Here is a 16,770-nt window from a genome sequence, read left to right on the forward strand (position 1 = left end):
TCTTCGGACAGGACCTAGATAGGCTCCCTTTGGAGTCAGTGAGCTTCTGCGTCAAGACTAGTAAGCAGTGTGACAGCACTGGCAGTGGCACTCAGCAAATACGTGACAGAGTCGTAAATTCATGAGAAAACCTCTACAGTAAATTTTACGGGGATGATGTGTCATTCGTTACCTGCTAGCCCTGGGACTTATTAGCCCTAGCTACTCCAGTGGTGGCCTCATTAGAATAAAGAGGAAGAGCACAGAAGTTGATGACTAATGCACTCGGTTTGCCAGCGAGAGAAAGGAATGAACAGTTTTTCATGTCAGAATGCAATAATTAAAAAATTAAATTGGTGCATAGAAGAAATGGGTTTGTTTTTTGCAGCTCTCGCCCCGCTCTTATCAGAGCGAACAGTTGCTTTTTGTGGGACTAATTAAACAAAACTGAATTGCAGACAGCTCTCCTGTGAGTAGAGTACCCGAGATAGGTTGGCCTGCTAAGGCAGCTCTTGAATTAATTTTCTCTTCCTTTACCCTGCAGCAGCAGTTCTAATTAATAAGTTAACACGTTACTGGCTGAAGGGAAATGCACTTACAAGGTCCCCCAGGAAGTGTTTGTGCTAATGAGATGGGTTTTGAGGCCACTGTAAGAAAACATACTTTCAGCAACTGTCAGAAAGCTGGGAAGCTCTTGCAAGGAGGTGAATGTCTTAAGTTTGCAATTGAGCATTGATTTTTCTAGTTTCTGTTTTCAAGCATCAGCTCATGTCTGTCTGCCAGATGATTAGTTGCAGATTTGATGAAACATTAAAAATACCATGTCCCTGCATTTAGAAGAGTTTCTTTTTCATTATTTGCATATAATGTGTACAACATATGACAATGTGTGCAAGGTATAAAATACTGCGTTTGGTATGTATTTCTGTGAGATAAAAATGCTTAATACCCTCAAGCAGTGAAGAAGAACCAGTCTGTGGTGAAAACCCTGTTTCAATACCTCATCAACACATTACAGGCCACTGCAGAAGACGAATAGTGCCCTAATTAAAACTGCTAGAGAAGCCTGCATAAGCAGAATTAATTAGATTATTTGGACACAGAGCTAGGGTGAATTTCTTGGTTCTTCCCCAAGGTGCTTCTGAAATAAAATGCTGGAAAGGTGGAGCTTCGAAACATCTGTAGTTGACTGTGTGTGATGCACATACATTGTGTATATAGCTAGAGTCACTAGGTCACAGATCTCTCCATATTTCTGGACTTTAAATAAAAATATGTAGTACAGGGCGATTAGCCCAGGTGGATCAACAGGGCAGCTCATCGGTGCTGCTTCCAAGACCTGAGATGGCAGCTGGAGAATTAGTTCAGGATCACAGCCCTGCTGAAAGCAAAGGAGGAGCAACTTCAATGAGGAAGCACATAGACCACTCTGCAGCCAGTGGATCTACTGGTGCACCTTCCTTCTAAACTCCCCCACCTCCTCCTCACACCAGCTTCCCAGTCTCTTCCCCACTTGCTCGAGGCCTTTCATCTACACTGCTGGTCGTGATGGTGTTTACCTGAAAAATGACCTGCAGAATGACTTCATTTCTCCACCATGGTTTTACTTCTGATGGACTGCTTCAGAATTTCATTGAAGGTGGGACTTGAAATGTCATTGCTAGACCTGTTTGTTGTTTGTTACATATACTTTCTGGAAACATGTGGCAATCGTGACTTAACAAAATGGCAAAAGAGAAAATACTTTGATTTTAAAAGACAGTATTGTATCCCACAAGTCATGTTTTGTGTTTACTCTCTCAGGTAATTAGAACCAGGCTTGTATTCTGATAGGAATATTTGAACAAGTATTCATGGTAAAAATCCAGCTTAGTTTTCCAAGTTTGTGCTGCAGATATTTTTGTTAGGATGGCAGGAGAGGATACCTTGTAAGCTGCTGAGGGAACTGGAGCTACCTGCCCTCCTTGTGGCATTCTCCATGTGGTGTTATACAGTTGTCTGTTGGTCTTTCATCCCGATTCCTCTGATGGTGTGCAGGATTCGTGCTGTAAGTGCTTTGGCCACTTGCTAATATTTCCAATTGTCACAAGTTGAAGCTGTGCAATTCTTGCGATTTCCTGAATGCTCAGACATTAAGTAATCTGTAGATGGAGTGAAACTTTTTGTGTAAAACTTTATAGTTTGGTTTATGCAAGACTGCCTGTTATATGCTTTCTTTAACATGATGAGCACTAAAAGCAAGGTTCAGAAGATGGGTCCTTACATTTTTAATCCTTCATGAAGGAAGATGTGATGGTAATTGCAGCATAACAGCTTTCTGTTTTGTTTTTCTTACACCATGGGGAAAAAAAAAAAAGAAATGCCTGATAAAGAGTATAGCCCCCAGGTATTTTTAACTGAAAATGGATCTGGTATGGCATAACAAGGAAGATAACTAAAAATTCAGTAAATGCAGATACGAGCATCCTGTAAAGACTTTTTCAACAGTGTGAAGACTAGTCAGAAAGCTTTTACCTCTAGATGTTATGAATTTCCAGCTCTTCATATTGTATTGTCATTAGATGCCAATATGGTAAATTTTGGCAGCATCTATGATGATATGGCTACTAAGGCATAATATCATGCTTCACTACAGTGCCTCGCTGTGCTTCTAATGGCTAGAATTCATCAGTATAAAAACAAGTTCCTGCTTCTTATGTTTGTTGGTAATTATAATGTCAGTATTTCTTTGGTCACATCAGAATAGGGTTTTTTTCATGATAGGAATAAAAAGACCAAGAAGAGATCCCAGAAAGGTGCAAGTCTGGTCACATGGAGGTATTCCCTGGGAAAGAAATGTTAAATATCATTTTTTCTTATTAGAAATTTAATGTCCAACACATATCCAGATGTTAGCAAGGATGTGTATCCTTCCTGAATGAAGTTTGTATTAGAAAATGCGGCAGAAAAGAGTAGTGTTGTACACTTTTTCAGAACAAAGAGCACAAACACTGCACCTGTTCATTTTAGTATCATTACCACATCACATTGAGTGTGGGCTTCAAATGGAAACTTAAATGTCCACTCCATTTTATGCTCTTGTCCCAGTTTTTTGCTGCTTAAGACTCTAATTTTCTTGGCTGCTAATTATGGGGATGGCATATTGTATCTCATTAATGAATTTCTTCATTTTGCAGGCAGAAATAGTCTGTTCCAAATTAATTTGCAAGCAAGATGGAAGTATACCTACACTAAAAATATTTGATCCTTCTTTATTTCCCCAGACCAATGATCTATGATACCTAAAAAGCAGGTCCTTGCATTCATTCTTCAGGTTATGGAGACAGAGATCCTTGGGTAATAAATGCAGTGGTAAATGTATGTATACTTAATGTAAGTCCATTTACATTTCTTGTGTAATTGTGTCACTGTACCTTACTGTTGGAGAGTTGGATGGGCTTTATGAAATTAAGGCATCTCAGATCAGTAGAACTGATCAAGCAAACATCGGGCATTTCTGTGCTTTCTGAACAACCCTTTTGGGATGGTGGTTGACCGTCCCTGGCTCAGGCTGTGGATGTACACCCCACTACAGACCTTGTCCCACTGATGGAAAAGGTTACTGCTATGAGCCTGCCCGGAGCTGCTCAGCAGGGTCTCTCATCCAGGCACTGCTGTATCCTCAGGCTGGATCACTGAATTGCGTATGTGCACAGGCTCTCACTGGCTGGTTGATTTAATCCTTCATTTTCATCATATGTCTTTACTTAACCTTCGTATTTTGGATATGTGGCGTTTAAAAGCGTGAGAGACCTTTAATACAGTTTTATCTCTTATATTCACCCTTTAGCATTGAGAATATAGTATTAAAATTAATTACCTTCTTTTTTTCCCAGTCTTCACAGTTGTATTTGAAATGGGATTGCAAAGACTGATACAACAGTAGATTTTTTTCACTGTCTGATTGCATAGGAGTTGGTAATAGGTATGAGGTCTTCCAGAGGGACACTGGAGAAATGGATTGAAGCACAAATGTGAAAATTCTTGCACCCTGCCCTGGAGATTGAGCACAGGCAGCCTCAGAGCTCACCTGAAAGGAGTTAAGCTAACTGTGAAGCTGCCGTGTTAATGGTTTAGAGAGGTACAGGCCAGGATGTCTAAAGTACCCCAGGTTTTCTGCCAGTGTTCTGATCAGTTTTTGAAATTAGAAAATTGTAATGCAGCCAGAATAGAAGGGAGTTGGTTAATGGAAAGTGTTTGCTTGTTTATTGTTATGGAGGAATGGTATTTTGTTCAGATATAAAACACTATCTGTTAAAATTCTATGAAAAAATTATTATTCTGACGATTATTTAAATTTATATTATCTTGATTTTTGGTGTCTGTCTTTTGGTGTGAAGAATTCTTCAATTTCATAACTATACTCTAGCTTTGGATTTGAATGCTAGCTTTAGTTGAAAAAGAAATAAAGGCAGACTGAGGAAATCCTGGTTGTGATAAAGGGTATGAATTTAAAGTTGATCTTCTTGGGTCATTTTACTCTTAAGTTTTATTTCAAGCAGTTTAGTTTTCATCTGAAATGCATATTTTCCTCAAGCAGGAGCTTTTTTGTCATTGTTAGTATAAAACTGGATAGATTGTCTATGAATTTTCATGTATGTATTCCATTTCAGAGTTCAGTAGCCCCTTTGGGGGGGGGGCTTTAATAAACAGCCTTTAACTTGTTTATTATTTGTTTCCTTTTTCTTTATCGTCACAAAGTATTTCACAGGCCTCTTTAACAGCATAAGAATAGAACAAAGGTGAATGTATTTAAATTGGATCTATGTTTTCTTCAGGCAGTAGAAAACTCTTTTTATTGTAATTGCATTTCTGATTATTATGATGATACTATAAATAGTTGTATTTGGGAAATTGTGATACATAGCACAGATGGAATTTAATTTCTGTGGAAACTGCTTGTTTTCTCTCTCTTTCTCTTCTCACCTTCATTCTCTGCTGTTCCCTTCTGCATTTCCTTCCCAGCTAACTAAACAGCGTAGAGATGGTGATGTTCTAAATGTCAATCGCCATCAAGATTTTTAAGGAAAATTTGTGTGATTTTTATGCCTGGCGCAGGGAAGATGATTAAAGTTAGTGTGTGCTTAGTGCCGTCTAATACGTAGCCAATTTGCATGTTGCTGAAGCCCTAGAGATGTCTCCTGAAGGAATAACATTACTCCTTATCCTCATCTCTCACTTTCTCATAATCTCTGGTGTCTCTTTTTAACGAGACTAGCGACACGAGTACAGCAGTTTGAAGGAACTGAAGAGCGTAGTGAAGGATAATGGGATGTAGTGCTTCTGGCTGTCGTATCGCTTGTTCCAGTCAAGCCTGGGCTGGTAATGCAGAGGCTGAAGGTAGCTGCCACCAGCGAGCTGTCGTGTCGTGTCGGTCCCGTTACGCCTGCAGCACCGTACCTGGCAGCCAGGTCCGCGGCTTCATGAGCGAGGCCAGAAACGCGGAGAGCTGGCTGCTCCCCGACCCCACCGGGGGGTTGTGAAACACCCTATGGGTGGGAAGCGCCCGCTCCTGTCAGCGGTGCGCAGCCGCTGAGCACTGCAGGCGTCGTTCTGGTCCCCTTCATTCACCCGGGTGCATGTAGTAATTGATCGAGGCAGAAGTCAGGACCCCCTCTTCTCACCCGCCAAAACCAGAGCTCTGCAGTTCCATCATGCTAAAGCATCACTGCTTTGCAGCAGCCATCAGAAGGACATTTCTTGCTCCCTCTCACCTTCCTTTTCTTTTTTTTTAGCACCTTGGCTTTCCAGCCCTTTCCCCCTCTCCTCGTTAGGCCGTGGAGGCTTGTTGAGCGCAGCTCAGCTGCCGCTTCTGCGCTGACACCCATCGTGTGGCTGCTGTTCAGCCAGCCCTGCCTCCGTTTGGAGGGGGAAAAAAGCCCTGCTGGTTTTGCTGATGGGGAGTGAGCTATCACCTTGTAACGGCTTGCTGGAAACAAGGGATATGGAGCACGTGTTACTGGTAATACTCATCGTAATGAGATGCAAGAAATACACGCTGTTGCGTTTGGGCCCAAAGCCATTTTCATGTGACGGTACCTTGTATCTGCTGAGAAAAATTAGACAAGTTTAAAAGTAATCGCTTCAAGGCTGTGGCTGACAGTGCAGTCAAATGAAGTGCTCCTGAATCTCTCCAGGCTGGTTTAAATAAGGGTCACAGTTCACCTTATGCATTGTGGTATGAATAGATGGTCATCCGCAAGTTGGGCACGTCTAACAGTGCCTGTTGTCCTCACAAATTTATTCCCACCGTGAATGGTGGGTACTTACAGCATTCTAAAATCCTCTGATTTTTTTAAAAAGTGAATTGCAAGATAGTCCAAATGCTTCAGAAAGATGTGGCTTCCTTTGTGCATGGGAATGCTGTCTTTGGTGCAGGTTTGCTCATAGTGAGAGCTTTGGACTTTTATTGCTTCTGTCCTATATGACAAATGTCATAAATTTGTCATAAAGACTTACATAGCCTCCAAGCCTGCTATAAACTAAAATTATTCAAATCTGAAGGCGTTTAGGGTTTGGGGGTGGGGTTGGTAAAAACATTTACAGAATTAGGATGCTTTTATTCTTGGTATAGGAGCATGTTGTGTCGTTCTGGCTTCACTGTTTGGCTGGTAGTTTTCAGCTGTAAATTATATTACGTTACTCTTTTGTAAGATGCTTAGTTGGTGCATTTAATTAGAAGCAAATACATACCTGACTCCAGACAGAGATAAAAAAGAAAAGATAGTATGTCCTACTTTTGAGTGCAAAATATCAAGAAATAGAAAATTTTGTTTAGTGTAGAACACTGGAGTGACAAGTAAGGGAATGTATGTGTTTTTCTCAGGAGCAGAAAAAAATAGAAGCTTTAAAGATAATGCATCTTTTTCCAGAAGCTAAGGTGAAAGAGCGGTAACGACTGCAGTCTCTTTGTACTCAGAATCATTGGCAGAAGACGCCTTCAAGTTTCTTGCTTTAATATGCTCTTCTGTTACATTTTAACAGAAAATAGTTGGAAAATAAGAGTATTTTTTGTCCTCTACTAAACCACTTCGGTTACCAACCTCTTTGCAAAAGTGATGCATACAGCGTGGGGGTGTTTTCTCAGTAAATATATAGATAATGACTCTCTTCCCTGCGAGATGGAGAACCGGGAGGCTGGTGTTCATAGTGTACCCTCTCCTTGAAGGACTAGTAGAGCTGTGTGTCAGTCCCTTATGCTTTTAGTCAGGGAGAGAGATGACAATCTCCCCTGTTCAGTGGGAGCTTGCATACATGGGAACACATGTGCACTCACGCAGTTAAGAAAAAAGGAGGTGGGAAGAAACGCTTGTGTTAATGATACTTGTGTGGCCCTGCTTTGAGCAGGGTGTTGGTCCTGATGACTTCCAGCGTCTTCTCCTTCCTAAATTTTTCTATGATTCTGAATAAAATACCTGTAAGAATTGAGCTACTTAATTCCAGTTCTGAGGAACTTGGGTACAGATAATTAGTTTCTACATCACAAGAACCTGGAAAAACTGTCTTCAGTAATGTTTGTGCTGCATTTTTGTGATGGCTAATGAGCATGTGTTTGTATATATACATAAAATATATGGGTATACTCTTTAATTTTGTTTATGAACCTAGAGACAGGCGGTGACCCAGTTTGCTCAGAAATGATACCATTACCATGGCAGAAGATCAGTAGAACTCTGTTTTATGGCACTGCTTATAACAAAAAACAATGGCTTAACAATCATCATAATAATGAATCATGAAAAGTAACTTTAAGGATTTATAGTGAAACTATTTGCCATTAGAATATTTTTCTGATGGTTCAAAAGAACGAAACTGGAAGAGATGGATGGACTGCTAATTGAGCAAATGCTGTCTCGGTTTGAAGTCTGCTGAGGCTGAAAATGATGAACGTCATAAATCAGCAGGTAGCAGTCAGACTTGCATAAAATCAGCTGTCATTCTCCCCACTTGTGCATTGTGACACAGAGCCCCAGAGGTATTGAGTGTTAAAAGGGCGCTAAGAAATAGCCACAGACCTAAGTAAGGATTTCAGTTGGCATCTCTTGTCCATCTCGGCATCAGTAGGTAGCCTGGAAATAGGACTCCTGAGTTGTTCCCCCATATCATGCCCCGAACTGAGTGCACTATGTTTGTTCCCCATAAATAAATAGAAAGTTTTGATCAACAGTACTTGCACTGTAAAACTTGTTTTCAGAAAAGCTATGTTCAAGCAAAACTGTAACATGAATTATGTTTGAGCATTCATTTTCTGCCCTGTACTCTATTAGGCAAGCAGTGGTTAAAGGCTCCCTTCCACATCCTTTTGCCTTGACGCTGTTTGGGGACACGTTGTACTGGACTGACTGGAACACGCATTCGATCTTGGCCTGCAGCAAGTACTCTGGGGAGGACCTGCGTGAAATACATTCCAACATCTTCTCTCCCATGGATATCCATGCTTTCAGCCAAAAGAGGCAGCCAAATGGTAAGCTGTCTTGCTTTCTTTTTTTAACAGCAAGTTGGAACTGATTTGCAAAAATCTTAATTAGTCTTTCTGTATGGCAGTGGGTGGCTTCACTCGCGTCATGATGCAATTTTTCCAATGCAGAGATTGGGAAAACACCCAAAGAGAAACCAAATATTCTCTACATTGTTTTTTTAAGTGCAAAAAAAATCTCTTGCTTATTTTCTGCCTGCCACATTCATCCTGTTGTCGTATTCCTTTTTCTGTTTCATGTGCCATAACTTTAGGCAACATGGTGTTTTTATTTTTTCCAAATAGTAGTTCCTGAATGGAAAGTAGTGTTAATTTGGCAGATGATATTAAGCAAGACTAGCTCTGTGCCATTGTGTTAATCTACTGTGTTTGCATTTTGTTTTTATATATACAACCTACTATACATTCAGCACTGACATGAAAATGAGAAGGGCAGAGTTGAAACAAGGCTCTTGTTTAGAGCTAAGTGCTACTTCCCCAAGAAAGGAAATGTGCAACATCCATGCATTTTGGTACCATAAATACCCCACTACTCAACACTTGGAATTAATTTTTCCTTGCTCTGTGTTTATCATTTCCTTCTTTAATCTGTGTTGCTGCCACTGATTCTACCGCTCAATGCCGTGTATGTCTTTACACATGAGATGAGGTCATTCGTTATCATAAGCATTAATCTGTGTGATTTATGTTTAACAGCTACAAACCCATGTGGAACTAATAATGGTGGCTGCTCCCACTTGTGTTTGATGTCTCCCACCAAGCCCTCTTATCAGTGTGCATGTCCCACTGGTGTGAAACTTCTTGAGAATGGAAAGACCTGCAAAGATGGTAGGCTTTGTTTTTAAAAATTCTTTTAGATTGAGCACAAAGTAGTTTTTGGAGGGAAAGGTGTTCCTCCAGCTTCACTATATAATGCATATTAGGGGTGGCAAATTGTGATATCATGCATGCTTTTGCAGTACAGAAAAAAGTGATTGGAAAATGCTCACTACTTTCCAAAGAGAAAGAGGCTCATGGCTGAACAGCAGGTTACCTCCAGTTACAAAATGTAGGTTGCAGTGCTGTCTCTGTCACTAATTCCCTGCAAGTTTTTTGGGGGCCTCTGTTGTTCCCTTTTCTTAGAGAAAATGATAGCAGCCACCTCTGTTGTCTCTAAAATCTTTCTAACATATTTTTCATGAATTAGTATTTGGCTAATAGGATTGTACAGTGAAAACTTTTTTTTTTTTTTAAGATTGGATGTCTGTTTATTACACACACATACACCTGGAATCTCTTTCAGTTTCACATGCATAAAGTTAGGCACCTACATCTGTATATAGGAACGGAAAAGAATGGCATGTTTTTTAGAGGTGTTGAAAGTGTTTCAGCCTTAAAAACCTAAGATGCAATCAAGACTTAAGGCTGCTAGCGCTCACTTTTAGTAAGTGTCTCATTGTGGGCTAATGTATATGATTTTAAGTTGTTATATTTTGTAAGCATAGGTCTTGTGATGTGCTGTGGTTGCTGTAGTACATTAACAAGATCAAAATAAATGCTGGGAGATAAGTAGCTCGCTCATATATAACCATCTTTTATGCAGATCATCTCTCTATGAGAAAGGTAAATGGATGAAGAAACAGATACAGCCAAATTTACTGTAAATAGGCCAAATAAAATGTATACAGAAATAATTTTTGTGACCTTATCATTTTATATGTTAAAAATTCTTCTAAGCTTGTCAGCTACTTTTTAGTGTTTTTTTTAATTTCATGCTATTTCATGCTCTCTGTTGATTATTCTTGTGTGGCTATTTGTGTCTGTGTGAACCTTGTTAAAATAAATTGCTGCTTTTATGTGAAAAACTCAAAAGCAGCTCCCAAATTAGCCTTGCAGGATTGTTGGTAAGAACTTACCAATACATGCACAAGATGTTTTTCTTCCATTTCTGACAGTACAAGGAACAAGCTTTTAATAGTACTGCTCTGGGTTTGTCATACTTAGTCAGAATGTGACACAAATTCATGTGCTTTTTTAAAAATACTTGATACGCACGGATAAACTCCTTTGTGGCAGCAGATAGCTAAAGCAGTTGTTACCCAATACAGGCATGTTTCCAAAAGCAGAGCTGCACAAAAAGTCCATGTGGGGGACAGGGAGTGTTGAAGGTTTGGTCACTTGCCAAGCAGAGGTAGAAAGGTAAGGCAGCAGAGGCTGAAGTACTAAGGACAACAGCTGGAACAAGCCTTTAAGAGCTCAAGAGAGAGAAATTGCTTCCCTTTGACTTACTGCTGATAGGAAAAGGGCCAGGGACTTCCAGCAAGAGGGGCTATATCTTCTTGCTCCCCGCATGCTTTTGTCCAAGGAACAGGTGGTTGTACCGCAGAAGTGCCCTCTTCCCTGCTTAGGTTCAGCCCCTTGTCCTCATGGAGGCAACCTACCACACAGGTTATCTGCCCTGTGCTGAAGTGCTGAACGGCACCTTTCTAGTATCAAAGTAAATCACCAAAGGCAAGTAGAGGAATGTTATTTTAAAAAAACCCAAAACCTTATTAAAAGGACTTCAACTTCTCATGTGGAGATGCTCTAAAATCATCGGTTCACTTTTTCAGCCGTTCCTTATGTCTCAGAATTTATAGCTGTTGCTCTTTTCTCCCACTCCCTGAACACGAGAAGCCAAATTGTATGTTTCCAGTCAGCCGTAATGTATATTTGGCTTGCAAAATATGGCTCTCATTCCATCAGAAACTTTGTTAACCAATTTACTATAGCATGTTGTCCATCCGTATGCAAAAAACTTTACACAAGAACATTTATTTGTCCTATACTTATCAATATAATGTTGCATTTTTAACCACCATTCTGCTATTGCATCTTTCCAAAACAATCTGCCCCTCCCTTCTCAAGGAGAAAAGCAGGGGGGGAGAAAATTGAGCCTGTGTTTATTTAGCTCAGCGAGTGTTGCATACCACTGCTTCTTGGACTTAGAAACGAGTTAGCACATAGCCCAAGTGAAACAGCCTACTCAAACTATGCATCAGATCCATCAGTTTCATTGAACTTCAGTGATCCTGTGCAGAGCTAACTTCTGGGAGGAGCGTGAGGAAGCTTCAGGTTCAGGATTTCGAGATGAGCTTACCCCGAAATAATTAAATATTTTTGACTGATTTTTTCAGTCCACTCACTGAAGTGCAGGTGGTAGGCACAGGGCTTTTGCCAGTGACCTACAACTTTCCAGAGCTCTTTCAAGGCAGAGATTCACTGGAACTTCTTCTCATAGTTGTGAAGGCTGCAATTATTGATTTGGGGAAGGGAAGAGAGCATGGCAGTTGAACAGAGCCAGACTAGCCCCAGACCAGATTGAGATGTAAATCTGCATGTGTTTGTCTGTTGACTTCCTTTCTTAGGCTGCTCTGTGACCCTGGGAAAGTAAATTCATTTTCTCTTCTTCAGGTGTGCTGAGTGGGAGTGTTGTTGGTGGTTTCTTGGGTTGTTTTTTTCCCTTTGTACTTGCCTGTCTACTGTATCTGCTGTGAAAGTAGAGCTGAACCCTGAGAACTGAACATATTTACCTTGGATCATTTCAGGGTATATCTATTATGCTGCAACAGACTGAAACAGTGAGTGATTAAATCTCCATTTGTGGTTAGAACATATATGTGACTTTTGGGAAAGGAAGAAGGGGGAATGACTTACAGGTGAAGAAAGGTGAAAAATGAGACCAAGAGTTTCTCCTCTTTAAGACACTTTTGTCTTCTAGTAGTAGACTAAAATCAGACTGGTTCCTAAACCGAATTGTTTGATGCTGAAAGGAGCCTCTTTGTGGAGAGAACTTCATTTCATGCTGTGCTGATCAGAGTACTGGCTTGGACTGGAAAGATTTTGACGGGTGAATTTTGAGTGCGTGTTTGCAGTGCTTTGGCATTGACAGATGATCCTTGCAGCCAAAGGTGAGGCTGGCTGACCCTCCCTGAGCGGTTTCCATGACAACCTAGCATTTTTGAATAATCTTGGTTTATAGGAAATCTTTTCCTCCCTCCCCTTTCTCCCAGTGTTAGTTTCCTCGGGTTTTGTAGGCTTTTTTTCATCACACCTTAGAGGAGTTTTACCACTTCTTGTGAGAGCTATGAATATACTCCCCCCACCCCCACCATTTAGAAACACTTCTCTGTAGTGTTTCAGGAAATGGTGGGGGAATATATAATAAAAGTAACATAATACAAATAATATAAAATAACTTGGAATCGGCTATTTTTCTAATGACTGATAATACTGGTTGTTCATGTCTTAATTTGTATTCCTCTTACAAAACAAAACAGTTACTTAACTGAGATGTAGGCATGTAGCAAAGTCTTAGCTCCCCCATTGTCTAGGTGAAAGTTTGTAAAACCCTGTCCCTCGAAGAAAAGAGAGGCAGAATAGACACTTTTCATGGCCAGCTATTCCTCCGTTTGTAACATCCAAAGCGAAGAGTCCTGTCTGAGAACCCAGGCACTTCTACCAGGGAGCTTTTACCTGCTGTTGTCATATTCTAGGTAATTTATTGTCCTCTTCTGCAGGACATATTGGGATTTCTCTTTTTCAGTATTACAGGCATTGCTGTTCTGAGTTTGGCAGTGCTATGTTTAAATGACCTGTTTGATAGTCGTTTTTGTAAGAAAATTTAGGTTTGTCTTAGAGGTTTGTCATTCGAGTTACATTCTTAATAGTGCTGAAAGATCTGTCTGCCTGAGTGCTCAGCTTCTGTCTTTGCCTGTAGTGAATTGTACTCATTTCCCACGTTGCTACTACCAATATGGATGTGTTGTTTATACTGAGAGAACCAGTGGTGACTTCAGCTGAGCAAGGAGAATGCGAGTTTCCTCATGAAGAAGAAGCACTGTTTCAGACTTCTATTTCTGCCTTGCTTTGGCCATTCTGTTCTCTTACAGGAAAAGAGTCTTTATTTTGCCCATGGATGCTCACGTCCTCTTTCCTTTGCAGGCCTGGAGGCAGTAATCAGAAATTTGCACTTCCTTTTGCAGTTTAGGGCTGTCCGGTGGGAAATTTGTTTTGTCGGGAATAGCCAGAATCCTAGTTTGACTGCACAGATCCAAGATGTTGATTTAACACCCTAATTCTTTAATTTCTTTTAAAAGGAATAAAAAATAGATCATAAATTTCACATACATGTCCTTTTGCCTTTGTAGTTTTAAATTTGAGCTTGTCTAGATGAAAAAATCTTGTTCGTATTGTAGTATCAGGGACTTTCTGACAAACAGCAACTTTACAACTGGGGAAACACATTTAGGAAAGAAGTATTTCAGTCAAATGTGTGGCAATTCTATTGAAGAGGTATTAATAATCTTAATTTCTCAGACACAGAGAATGCATTATACATGTCCTAGGTCTAGCACTTACTACGTATGAATTCCTGAGCATGTGTCTGTGTAGCTGTACTAGCTTCAACAACCACTGATAGTTTTTCAGTCCAATAACTTACAAATTACTGAGGCCTGCATATCATTGAGAAGGTGTAATTAATTGTAAAGGTTAGCAGGGCATTAGACATTGGACTTTAAAGCTATGCCATTGCATGTATCTGCATGCTTGCTGTGTTTCCCCTTTTCTTCCCCTTCCCTTAACTTCAGCTAGCACATAGATTTAAATTATTTTGATTTTTAATAGTGACTTTTTGAGGAAAGTATTAGTTCCAGGACTAATGTAATGCACCATCCATGAGCTTGTAATCCTAGCTTTCAAAGCACTTAATAAAAGTAGGCTAAAGCTCTCAAAAATAAGAGTCTGGAGTAAATCTTTTTATGTCCATATTTAGACATCTTAAGTAAGGGACTTTAGGAATATTGCTAACTATCCTGAATACCCCATGATTTGAGGCATTGCTAAAAAGGATCTTGAACTTGGTCCCCAATTTGAATAGTTTGGGAGGGTTTTTTTAAAAAGAGGTTATGGGTTGCTAAGATCACTTGGGACTGTGTGGGAGATCAGCAAGGGGGTAAGCAGAAGGACCTGACTTCAAGTATGGCGCAGCCATATGCATACTGCGCCTGCAAGTGTTTGCATGGGAACTTTGCGCACCGTGGTTTGAACCTGGTGACCTGGTGGTCTCTGCCCTCAAACCCAGCACCGTATTCCAGGTGCGCTTGTGCCTACAGGCATGCTTGTGCTGGGTGCAGTAGAGCTCGCCAGTAGTTAGAGAGAAGGCAGCAGCGTGGGCAGTAGGGTCTGCTGCAAGTCCTCTGTGTGCTGGTCTAGGCCACTTCATCCTTGCATGTGCAGTTGGAGGTATCCAGAGGAAAAACTGCCTCAGGTCTGCATAATGCATGCTGAGGGCAGAGCTCTGGTTGCAGCCTCGATGCACCTTTTGAAAATGAAGCAGTTGAGGTTTGAGGTGTTTTATATGTTCATGGCTTGTTCCAGTCTCTCAGTAAGTGCTGATAAATTGAACAGAAAAAAAGTTTGCTGGCATGCAGCCTGCATTGTCTTTTCCTGCTTTTTCATTCTATTTTTTGAAGTATGATTCCATATCCATTATGGTCTCCATCATGCTCATCATTAGAGGCAGGGTTTCTCTTGGAGAGGCAGAATGAAGAAGTCTGGAGATCCTGCTGTCACATTTTAGCTTTTGCATCGTAACGGGTCTTTGGTATAGAATTGCACAAAACTGTTTGATTCTGTTGTGTCCTGGCAACCTTGAGTACCTTGAGCAGTCTTCTGAGTGTTGATCAGTGCCTAGATAGGTAAACTTTGAACAACACAGCTAGTGTTTGCCACGAGTGCAAATTGTTTGTTTTAGTTTTGAGACCACCTTTTTTCTTGACTGCTATCAAGATGGTAATTTATGGACTAATGGGATTAGTCCATAAATGTGCCCAGCTCTTGCATTTACTATTTTTGCTATTGCCAGGGCAAGCCTGAATGCATTCAGAGTAGTCTTTCCCTCAGCCTACCTTGAGGTGAGATGCTTCTCTGCTACTCTACTTTTTCCTGAACAGAATCCCTGGTGATCTAACTAGGCAGCTGAGGTGTCGGTTTGCAAATGGTTGGGTGATAGCTCTAAAGTAAGCTTTAAACTTTTTATTGCTTGATTGGAGGGGTGGGGAGTGGTGTTTTAGCAAGGGCTGGAATGTTAGCCAAGGCCCCAGATAAAGACCATGAAATTCTTAGCTCAGGGATCCAGAGTGCAACATGGGTTAGCTGAAAGCCAGACATTTCCCGATGCAGAATTAAAATGTAGACACTGGGCTATTTGACTAAACAACAGTGTGGCCATCTGAAAGCAGGATACTGAAGCTGTTGAAATGAGTTGTCTTTGAGAAGAATTGGAAGGTCAATTGGTCAATTTTAGGGGCAAGTTTCAGCAAAGGAGTGGTTGTACTCAGTCTTTCTGGGGGCCAGGCATTGGTTCCTCAAAATGACTGTGAACTTCAGCTGGGGCACGCAACTTATTTTTAAATAATATCTTACACTTTTTCTGAATAGAGTAACTCTATATAGCTTTCTAACTGTCAGGAAATCTGAAGTTAGTGCATTTGCTCAACCTTAATTTTATTAGATAATGCAAAAAAGGTATTATTGTTTGAGTTTTTTAATACGATTTTCATAGTTTCGTTGAAAAGGTAAGTTGGATAAATGACCATGAAGTTGGTAAGAAAGAAAGTACTAGAGATTTTTTTTCTTTCTTTAACCTAAATAGCTGGGGTTAGTTATGTGTTAATACTTCATATAACCATAATGTAGCTGAACGCTTGGATCTAGATGCTGAATTGTTTGATATATTTAGTAGCAACAAATACAGATGTATGTATAGTCTGCTGTAACAAGATTAGTTGATTCTGTAATTATAAAAAAAAAAAAGCCTGGTTTCCATTTACTATGTCACATGTTTTATATTATTTTGAAGGATGCATAGACATGTAATTACAGGTTCCCCCTTCCTGATATTAATTAATGCATAAGAGTTATTCAGTAGAAGAACAATTGAGTAGTGTGTACATGTGTTTCTGAACACAAGGTGTTTTAGGACAGAGGATCCCAAAGCTGATCTTAATCCATTCTGGACTACCAGTCAGGAACACTTGTAATAATATTCTTAACTTCAGTTGTTGAAAGGTGCTGTTTCTTGCAGCACTGTGAAAGTGTCTTAGATGTTTTTAATGTGTTAAACTTGCTGCGAATGAAGCAATGGCTGCTTTGGCATCTCTCCAAAGCTTGGCATGCAGTGAGGTTTCATCTAGCACCAACAACAATTACTGACTTTTTAAAAAAGAAATTTGGCATCAGACACCAAAATTCCT

The 16,770-nt window shown here is 40.3% G+C and overlaps 1 protein-coding gene across 3 annotated transcripts in view; it reads left to right on the plus strand.

Annotated features, from left to right (window-relative positions):
- The window catches only part of LOC104623973 (low-density lipoprotein receptor-related protein 6), a 109,247-nt gene that overhangs the window by 42,438 nt on the left and 50,039 nt on the right, over positions 1 to 16,770 (plus strand). For all 3 annotated transcript variants that reach the window (XM_010291217.1, XM_010291216.1, XM_010291215.1), the window contains 2 exons: positions 8,286 to 8,482; positions 9,191 to 9,322. In XM_010291217.1, coding sequence (XP_010289519.1) covers positions 8,286 to 8,482; positions 9,191 to 9,322 — 329 coding nt within the window. The remainder of the gene's footprint in view (positions 1 to 8,285; positions 8,483 to 9,190; positions 9,323 to 16,770) is intronic.

The sequence above is a fragment of the Phaethon lepturus genome, unplaced genomic scaffold (genome assembly GCF_000687285.1).
Source record: "Phaethon lepturus isolate BGI_N335 unplaced genomic scaffold, ASM68728v1 scaffold7297, whole genome shotgun sequence".
NCBI classification, from domain to species: Eukaryota; Metazoa; Chordata; class Aves; order Phaethontiformes; family Phaethontidae; genus Phaethon; species Phaethon lepturus.